At 39.6% G+C, this 10,404-nt stretch overlaps 1 protein-coding gene across 1 annotated transcript; it reads right to left on the bottom strand.

Annotated features, from left to right (window-relative positions):
- Window positions 1–6,182: 6,182 nt before the first annotated feature.
- On the bottom strand, window positions 6,183–9,473 carry slitrk5b (SLIT and NTRK-like family, member 5b). The gene is made up of 2 exons (XM_028590443.1): window positions 9,269–9,473; window positions 6,183–8,843 (listed from the first exon to the last, which is right to left on the bottom strand). The coding sequence occupies exon 2, from the start codon at window positions 8,784–8,786 to the stop codon at window positions 6,183–6,185; it is 2,604 nt and encodes an 867-aa protein (XP_028446244.1). The 5' UTR covers window positions 8,787–8,843; window positions 9,269–9,473.
- Between the last annotated feature and the right edge of the window lie 931 nt (window positions 9,474–10,404).

Genomic DNA, 10,404 nt, shown 5'->3' with positions numbered 1-10,404 from the left:
GATGTATTGCATAAATTATTACTGAAGCCCTTTGCTTTGCTGGTGAGTTGTATGAAGGATTTTGAAACAAAAATGTTAAAAGACGAAAAGAGAGGATAAAGGTATTGCCACATTAGTTGGCTGAAGTCCTTGAGGCTTGAATGAATACACTCTGAGTCAATAATTTATGCACCCAGACACACACATTCAAACACACATACACACACACACACACACACACACACACACACACACATGCAAAGTGAGAAAGAGAGAAACAGAACATTGCTGCACAGTGAAACAGAAGACTGACAAAGCTTCAGGGACAGAAACACAGTCTGAGACAACAACTGGAAGACATATACTGTATATGTTTCTAGATGGGAGACATATCTAAGAGGTTTTAATCACTGGTACTTCTACTGTGTTTGCTCGCCTAATGTATGCAGATAGTAAAGGTCTTTTCCTTTGGTGAATGCTTACAGTCATATGCTGTCTTCACACTGCCTGACACATCTCTTCAAGCTTACATAATGTAGATCTGCCCTAATTTCCTCTCCCCAGCAGAATTGGGGTCTTCAAGCAGCTAAGCAACATAACACCATCAATCTGACAAACATATTTAGTCAAAGGTGATCCACTGTGGTTATTAAAATAAACATTATTCAGACACAGATCCTGTGATTTGTCCGTCACGCCTAAATGCAATGCAGGGCAATGTTTTCCATGCAAGTCAGCATTAGTCTTTCATATACAATGTGTACAATTTAGTGACATGCAACATACAGTCATCACTTAAATATCTGAGTTACAAATTAGTTCACACTCTGTGTCAGCATAGTGCATCTTGCTCTAGAATTGTTTTTCTGTGTCAGGTAATTGGATGTTTCCATGGATACTGCTATGTCTGCTAGGAATATAATTTATTTGCAGGTGTCTGCTTCATGTGCATGCAGATGTGTTCACAGTTACAGTAAGGTCACATATCCTTTGCCCAGCTTTATGCACATCACAATTGACACAACACATGCACATTTTGTTGCTATCAGATGCTCGAGAGCAAACATTTGGAATTCAAAAGTGTACAAGAAACTCATATTTGCCAAAAGTACATTTTGTAATACTGCCCTAGGCCTGTTCTGTGACTGATATTTGCGTAGCTGTTTGAACGCTTAAGGCATTAGATAATCATTTAATTTATACATGAGAGAATTGATCATTTGAGTTCTTAGTCAACATGTCTTTGGGTGGTACTGAGCCAAACTAAAGCACCATACAGTATGCCATTTCAATGTTGATTATGCAACACAGCCCCTTTCGTTAATTCCCATTTGCCTAATTGAAACCATGACAATGGGCTTGATCTTAACATTTGAATTGGGTATTGTAATTTTAGTAATGTTCTGAAAAATGCCAATGGGGTTTTGGGTAACATTTTCAAAGTTGTCCTCCCTGTGCACTATGATATTTACTTCACACACCATGGTTTCGAGGGTGAAGGGAACACAGAAACACTGGCATATGAATGCATATCTTTTATTCATCAGCTAACAACTAAAGAAACAGCACATTGTAGATATATTTATCCCACATACAGTATTCCTAGTTGTACTGTGGTTTTGCAATAAGAGACCAGTTTTTTGCTTTTCAGAGCCAATGCAAGTTTGCATGGAAATGCTGAAGTGTTCTATTTACAAATCAGAGGTTGACATAGAAAACCACTGTTTCATATTAAAATGCAAACAAAACAAACAAAAGCAAACATAAACGTTGGAATAAGAATAAGACACTAACTGGATCTCTTCTTCTTTGCAAATTAAACATTTGCACATATGCACAGGACAGTCACATTTCAATTTAAAGGTGCCGTAGGTAGGATTGCAAAGAGCCAGGACTTGAAAAAAAAAAATGTGAACATCGACAACTTCTCAGTTCCTCCCCCCTTTCCGCTAAAGACCAAAGGGAGAATGAATGCCTGTGTATGAGCAGTGATTGACACGTAGTTAGACACCCCCCCTGGCCATGATTGGTGCATCTGAACAGGGAGCGGTGGATTTTTGCAACTCGCACTACAGGCTGTAGGTGGTGCCCGAGGAGTAGGGTTGGGTATCGTTTGGTTTTTTTTCGATTCCGGTGCTAAATCGATACTTTTAAAATGATGCCAGTGCCTGAACCGGTGCCTGAACCAGTGCCTGAACCGGTACTTTTGAATAAAGTTAAAAAAAAAAAGAAGAAGAAAAAAAAATAAGGGTAGTAAACAACAGTCAGTGACTTGTTTATTGCTAAGGCCATGGTCAAAATTAAAGATTTAATAATAATGTAATAACTATAACAATAACTTATTTCACCAGTAAATTGCTATTGAACCCCAGATGGGAAAAGGGTATTTTACAATTACTGTGAATGCACCACAAGGCTACCTGTTTTAAGTGAATCTGTGTTGTTTAATTCCGACAATGGCAGCTGCAAGTGAACGCACCGTCTGTGTTGTTTAATTTCGACAACGGCAGCTGCGAGTGAACGCACCGTCTGTGTTGTTTAATTCCGACAACGGCAGCTGTGAGTGAACGCACCGTCTGTGTTGTTTAATTCCGACAACGGCAGCTGCGAGTGAACGCACCGTCTGTATTGTTTAATTCCGACAACGGCAGCTGCGAGTGAACGCACCGTCTGTATTGTTTAATTCCGACAACGGCAGCTGCGAGTGAACGCACCGTCTGTGTTGTTTAATTCTGACCATATAAACATACTGTATATCTATGAATTGCGACAACGGCAGCTGCTGCGCAGACTGTTACATCCCACTGTACAGTCACACTTTACACTGTTTAACGTTAGCTGTCAGCATTTTAACCGTGATTAATCCAGCTGCTAGCTAAAGGTAGGCTAACGTTACATGCTGTCAGGTGTAGTGTAACGTTGAGCACCGAAATGAGGCACCGAAACTTTCGTTCTTATTCGGTCTCGTTACTACCGTTTACGTCGGCACCGGTTCCCTATTGGCACCGAGTTTCGGTACCCAACCCTACCGAGGAGCCAGATTTGCTTTTTTTATTACCTGCTTCATGTAGTTCTACTCGAACATAGGGTCAATTTCAGCAAATATGACAGAAAGTTAGTTTTATAAGGCTTACCTACTGCACCTTTAACATATTTTTGGATTATCAGTATTTGCAGTCTCACATGTGACAAATATCGTCATTTGGTCATTGATAACAAAAAGCTGAAAGAGCAAACATTACAAATGTCTGTTATTTACAGTAGATACTCTTTTCCATTACGCAGTTGCAAGATTCTTACAAATTGAAAGAAACATCATGAAAAATAAATGTGTCCAATTTTCCTTCAAATACACTGACACCCTAAATTATTTTCTTTTTTGTGATGCGCTATTTTTTAATCTGTTGCATTAGCTTGGTTGCACACAATTTACCACACATTTAAAAAATATATATATTATTTTCAGAACTGAAACAATTGACTAAATGTCGGCCACTGCTCACAATAAAAACATTTTGTCTGTGCTCACCACTAACTTCACAGCAATATATTGATTAAAAAAAAATCCATCAAACAAAGTACGAACCTGTGCAGGTTTATGTCATGCTGCATTGTGTTGACTTCATTTTATTTCTTCTGATGAATTTCCAAAGGGCAGACACAGTTCAAATGATAAAATAATCACAACATGACTCTGAACACGTGAAAGGCAACAAACCAAGACTGTATACTTGAGAAACAGCATGACTAATGCTGCAGTGTAATACACGGTGACATGCAGACAGGGTCCAAATACACTATGTCCTCTAATTAGCTGAGTTAAGATGATAACTTCAGTGCATAATACTGAGGGGAATTCACTTTGTGTATAAAGTCTGATTGCTAGGTGTATACTATTGACCCTGAAATTGGTTTGACTGCATTATGACTGGATGATGCGTATACATATTTTTTATAATTTGGACAACTTTATCCATTCAAGCATGTATTTGTTGTGCATTTATCTAGTAGTTAAAGCTCTTGCAGACCTGTGCACATTTGTTACACTACCAATACCCCCCTTAAAAGGAGAGAAAGAGACACTACTAATTGCAGTCAAATTTCCAGATTTCATGTGCCCACAGATGAAAACAAACAATGCCAAATAATGAGACATTGTTTTTTCATTGTGATGCAACACACACACACAAATCCACTCAGTATTCCCCTTAAAACACATGTAATTAAAAATATATAAAGTTTTAGAAAAAATGAATTATCCAAAATGTGGTTCAAAAGTACCTCTGAATATTCATAAGTGTTACATTTTAAATAAAGATTTTTGGGATGTGATAATATTATTAAATATCATGTTTATGAGTGTTGGTTGGTGACCAAGAGGATGAGCTGTTGGCATTTTGTACAGATTGTCTAAGTATACTCTATATATCTTTGCATAGTGCAAGCTTTTTTAACATGTGGTACTTTTATGTATACACTTTATCAAACCTACTTCTATGGCTATATGCACATGTGTTACCAAATTGTACATTTCAGAAAGTGACATCATTGTTAACCTGTAGAAGTCAATAGTGCATTTTTTGTAAAAGAAAGAAAAGAAAGAAAAGAAAGTTGCATAATATGCAGTCATTTAAAATATGTTTTGGGCCTGAGGCCAATAGATTTTCAGCTGAATATCAAACAGAAGTATATGGAGATACATTAGACTCTTATTGTATTGCAAATCTACTCAAATGTATTGCAACTGAAAAACAATTTTTGTAAGGGTATTCAGAGATATAATAAAGAAAAAAAGGTTGTAATGGTACAATAAAACACAGGAATGTGCTTTGATGTACTCCTCTGAGTGGCAAACTTTGCATATATTATGAGCTGACTTTTTGCTTTGGTTGTGGTCCAAATAAATTTAAGACACTTATTCCAATTCATCCTTTTTCGACAAGTGTGTTTTCAAGCTGTATGTTTGCCAGAAAATACATAATTGTGATGCATGATATAGCCTTTTAAAGCTCATTTTCTTTCAGTTACAATACATCTGGATACGGCTGTGATTGTAATCTTTTAGTTACAACATTTCTGAGTACAGTTACAATACATTGATATTTAACTAAATACAAGTGCAACATGTGTCCATAATCCACAAGTGCAATCGGTTTGGAGATGGGGAGGCTCCGAGGGAACACCACCGATTACTTATGTCTGTTCAGTATATTTTTAGGATACATTAATTATTCTCTCCCAAATCTGCAAACAAGAGAGCAGAGATTTTCTGGCCTCATAATCTGTAATTTGAGATATTACATTGGAATTTGTTTTGTGATCTCATGCATTTAATATGATCATCCCAGAGCTGTGCATTCTGGAGGTAAAACTGCCTCCCTAATGTGTCTGACTCCATTTTTCCCTGTATTACAATTTCCTAGATGCGTGACTTTTGTCAACACCTCGCAGGTCAAATTCATGGTTACAGATCAATTTATTTACAGACTAAATTTGATTTAATCTCATGTGTGAGTTTCATCTTCAATAAATTTGACATAACTGGGTGCCATACTTATAACTGTAACTGTAAAAAACAACAAGAACATATCATCTAGGGCGCCTGGGTAGCTCACCTGGTAGAGCGTGCACCCCATGAGGCTCAGTCCTCACCGCAGCGGCCGCATGTTTGATTCCAACCTGCGGCCCTTTGCTGCATGTCGTCCCCCTCTCTCTCTCTCTCCCCTTTCATGCCTAAATCTGTCCAATCAAATAAAGGCCTTAAAAGCAAAAAAAAACAAAAAACAAAATCATCTTTAAAAAAAAGAGAACATATCATCTGAATGCTTCATGAACACTCATGAAATGCTACTAATTTGAGAGTAAAAGCTCAGTCACATTATTGTTAATGAAACAGCTCCAGGATGTATTTTATGTAGGGATGAGTCATAATAGCCTCAGATTTCTGGTTACTTGTTCATATTTACACATTTAAACCAAACTGTTAAACACCACAGGGGTAAAGGGATAAGTGATACTTTAAAATGAGTAGTTTTATTATTCCATCATGTGACACAAGATTCCCAAAAATGCTCACAATGTATTGTACAAATAAAGGTGATAAAGTAGTTCTGCCTGTTTTTTAAACATGGTCGGATTCCTGATAAAAAAAAAGGATACATTACATCAATGCATCCACTCTGACCGTCCACATATCAAGTCTCCTAAAACTGTGTAAATGTTGTTCGTTTTTCAAGAACCTCAAGGTAATCGGGATCAATATGAAGCTTTGCTTTCAGTTCCCAGTACTCACTCCTGTTGGGCTCCACATATACAGTACTTGGTGATGCACAATAGAGTATTGTCTGTTGTATCCTATCTGGGTGCATGTATTGATGCCTTGCATCAAAGTCTGAGGTATACTGACTCGACGAATGCGCCGCATGCCTGCATGGTAATGTTTTGCTGTAGCGTGTATGCTTGTCAGGCTCATGTACATCCCTGCAGTAACACTGATCATCTTGGTAAGAGCTGGAGGGCTTGCTAGGTGGCTCTGGAGTGGTGGCACTATATTCCGAGCTTATTACATTACTGGCTGCCTCTTCGTCCGAGTTACCCAAAAAAGCGCCACTCAACTTGTCAAAGTCTCTAAATCCATCTGCTGATTTGCTCTCCGTCGGTGTTTGGGCAGAAGTTCTGCATGTGGATTCTGTGGGAGGTGGTATGTACTCATATACATGTCCAGCCGATGTTCTGACTTTGGGAATGGATCCCTTTTTGTAAAGGCCATATTCCATGTTGAGAGAGCTAATGCAAGCATTCATGGAGTTATTGTGCTCGTTTTGACTCTTTTGATGTCTCTTTTTCATTACCACGAACAATCCTGCAGCCACAAACACAGACACAATGAACATGAAGAGAAGGGCAAGAATCATGACAGACAAAGGAATGGCACTGTATTGTGTGTCAAAGTCCAAAGATGTTTCTATGGTGATAGTGCTGCCTGGAAAAGATTCTTCAGATGGTGGGATCATGGAGGCAAGTATATCAGAGTTATTAGGGCAGAAATTAGCTGTCTTAATGTATCTCATATCCTCCCCAGCTAGCCTTTTAGGCGAACCACAGATGACATTGTTTATAACCGTGCCTGTGCTAAGCTGCTCCAGCCACATCTTCAACTCCAGTATGCTACAATAGCAATCCCAGGGGTTCTCGAACAAATCGACTTGCACCAGTGCCGTGAGCTGATCTAGCACGCCGCTGACAGGCAGATATCGCAGATGGTTGCTGCGAAGATTTAGTCTGGCTAATGTCAGACCATTAAATGTTCCCACTGGTAAGGTTTTCAAGAGATTATTGTTCAGGAAAAGAAGCTGAAGTTTGGGTACATGCTGAAAGGTGTCAGAAGCAATTTCTTTAATGACGTTGTATTCTAAATATAAGAACTGTAGGGTCTCCAGTCCATAAAACATCTCAGCTTTAAGATGGTCAATCAGATTTCCGTTAAGGTATAGTCTTCTTAGGTGTTTCAAATCACCAAATGTTCGATCATGTATGCGAGAAACTCGATTGTTACCAAGATGAAGCAAATCTAATCCAGTCGCCTCAATAAAATCTGACCGACGCACCACAGGGATATAATTCCCAGTTAAATACATCTTTTTGGGATTGTAAGGTTTGGGATGTAAGTCAGAGATATGCTCAATCTTTCGCTCCTGGCAGTTCACATTCAGGCCAAGGTCTGAAATTTGAAGGTTGCAGGTGCAGGCAGTTGGGCAATCTAAAGGCACAGGGGATTTGGTTTGATATGAAATAATTTGGCCATAATTCTGTGGTTTATTAGATGGGATGCGAGCAGTGGGCCTTGATTTTAATTTGCGTGACTGGTGGGGTCCCTTAGTGGGTCTTGATGAGGACCGTGCAATCCCAGATGAGGTGAAAGAGGCTGTGACATGAGCTGGCGTAGTCCTATAGTATGCATCGGTGCTCAAATGTGGCAGGGGTTGCATTTCGTATTCAGCAATGGCTCTCCTCGGGCACAACTCCTGTTTTGAAACCTCATCAAGATCTCTCCCGTGAAGCCGGAAAGGGAACTCACAAACAACATCGCCGACTAAAGCTGTGTATGATATGCTCTCGAGCCAGGTTTTCAGAGCAATCAGCTCACATGAACAGTTCCATGGGTTCTCCTCCAGCTGTAACTCCACAACACTGTTCATGTGCTCCAGCAGACCTGAGTAGGGTAGCACTTTTAGCTGATTCCCCCTTAAGTCCAAATGAGTTAATGGTACATACTGGAAAATGTTCACAGGCAGAGAAGATATTAAGTTGTCATTTAGAATCAGGACCTCCAGATGTCGAAGTCTGCTCAAGGCATTGGGCGCAACATGAGTGATATAATTGTAATCAATTTGTAGATATTCCAGACTTTCAAGACCAAAGAAAATCTCTTCCTTCAAGGCATCAATTTTGTTATTGTTGAGATGCAATCGTTTTAATTCCTGAAGTCCATTAAAAGCTCCTGCTTCGACTTCAGATATCTCATTATTTCCCAGATGTAATATTGTAAGTCCCTTGTACTCAACAAAATCATTGGCAGATAGCTTTTTCAAAAGATTCCCTGTAAGCAGCAGATGATACTGGGAGAAGTACACTGGGCTTATGTCTGAGATACTTACAACTCCTCTGTTTTCACAGCTCACTGTGAGAATCCCCTCTCTCTCCTCACAGGCACAAAGTCTTTGACATATTTCTCCATAACTGCCAAACATCTCAACAGTGCACACTGACGTTGCACTTAGCAAAAAATATGAAATCCAAAGATGCATTTTCCTGCAAAAATGATGGCCGAGCTCACAGTCCTGTTAAGGTTTCCTCAATGCCATCTAGAAATAAAAGACATACATGGTGATGTCAAACAGGCAGACTGCAATTGAAGCAACTTCCACACAACAAGCTGTATCCTGCATGAGTCAAAGGTTCATTTGCTGTTACCCAGGGGTAACTTTTGTGGCTGCTGATTTTAAAATGGCTCAAACAAAGCAGGATACAAAGCAACTCCTTCAAGCTATGTAGGCTAAATAACAAAAAGCAAGGTCAAAGCAACACATAAGCACAGAACAATGGTCTCTATCCGCTTTAAGGGGACGCCACATTCCATTTGCTTGTTAAGACATCAGAATGCAATTGGTTTGAATGTAGAGACATGTAGGCTAAATTAAGGTTAGCTGAGATTCTGCTTCACAGTGCACGCTCTGTCAGACATGAGACAGCCAGCATAATTTCTGGTAGAAATACATACCTCACGCACATTGATGAAGATGTAGACTCGTTGGGTATTTCAGCGCATCTTTTATTTTTAATCCGTCAAAACGAAGGAGGAAACAGGATCTATTCAGTGTGTACGTCGTATCTAATGCACCGGAGAGGATGAAAGAAACGCTGATCAACCATAACTGCCAAATGCTTCTCTTTTACCACGCTGTGCCGGAGGAGACACAGCTATGCCTGGTAACTAAAGTTGCTTATTCGCTCTCTCTCTCTCTCTCTCTCTCTCTCTCTCTCTCTCTCTCTCTCTCTCTCTCTCTCTCTCTCTCTCTCTCTCTCTCTCCGTGGAGCCTCACGCAGAACGCTCACTCGGTGGTCGGGAGGATGTCAAGTAATTTCATGCACAAAGAATCAGCGCACTGGAGCATCGAGATACATCCCCCCAAAAGATGTTGACCTACCTACGAAAAGATGTCCCCAAAAAAATGTATTCACCGAGCTCTTGTGTTAAAACTGTTTGTTAAACCGCTTATCATGTTATTCATCCGGGAAACAAAACCTTCACCGGAATGCCAAGTTACATGAGCTTTTTTATAATCTGTCTGTCAATCATGTAATGTTATGTATTGTAGATGGGGGGCTAGATAGATAAAAGATCCCATATTTCCAGCATCACACTGGCAGAGCAGTTTATTTTCATCCCAGCTGCTATTTTTGGACATCTGACCTGAGAAAAGCTGTTGATTAAGTCACAGTGAACGTTGGCCTGCATGGTGCCCATGCCAGTCCGATGTCAGAGGTTGTTGAGTCAATACCCAGGTAACAGCAAACCCTTGAATGAACTGCCACACAGATTCCATTTCTCATGAAAAGCTGCACTAAAGTGCTTATATGGCCTGTGCAGAACAGCCTTAATAATCATGTCATCCACTGCCTAATGCATGAACACACTAGGGCTTTGCCATAGTAGGATGTGCATTGATCAAGCAGAAAGCTTGCAAGTAATACTCTTGAAAATGTGCAATATTTGCCTGTCAGCTTATTAAAATGAAATAGTAAACTATGAGTCACACAGAATGAGTTTGTTTTTACCTAATCTTAATAAAAACCAAACAGTTCTGGCATGAGTTCTCGCAGCAGTATTAGAGTGAATTATTCAGTTCCCTCATGTTCATTTAT

Source organism: Perca flavescens, chromosome 11 (assembly GCF_004354835.1).
Source record: "Perca flavescens isolate YP-PL-M2 chromosome 11, PFLA_1.0, whole genome shotgun sequence".
In the NCBI taxonomy this organism is placed as follows: Eukaryota; Metazoa; Chordata; class Actinopteri; order Perciformes; family Percidae; genus Perca; species Perca flavescens.
This window is presented reverse-complemented; position numbering and strand designations above follow the sequence as displayed.

What these genes read in the sequence shown, in the direction of transcription:
- slitrk5b (XM_028590443.1), bottom strand. Translation starts at nt 8,786, where the DNA reads ATGCATCTTTGGATTTCATATTTTTTGCTAAGTGCAACGTCAGTGTGC.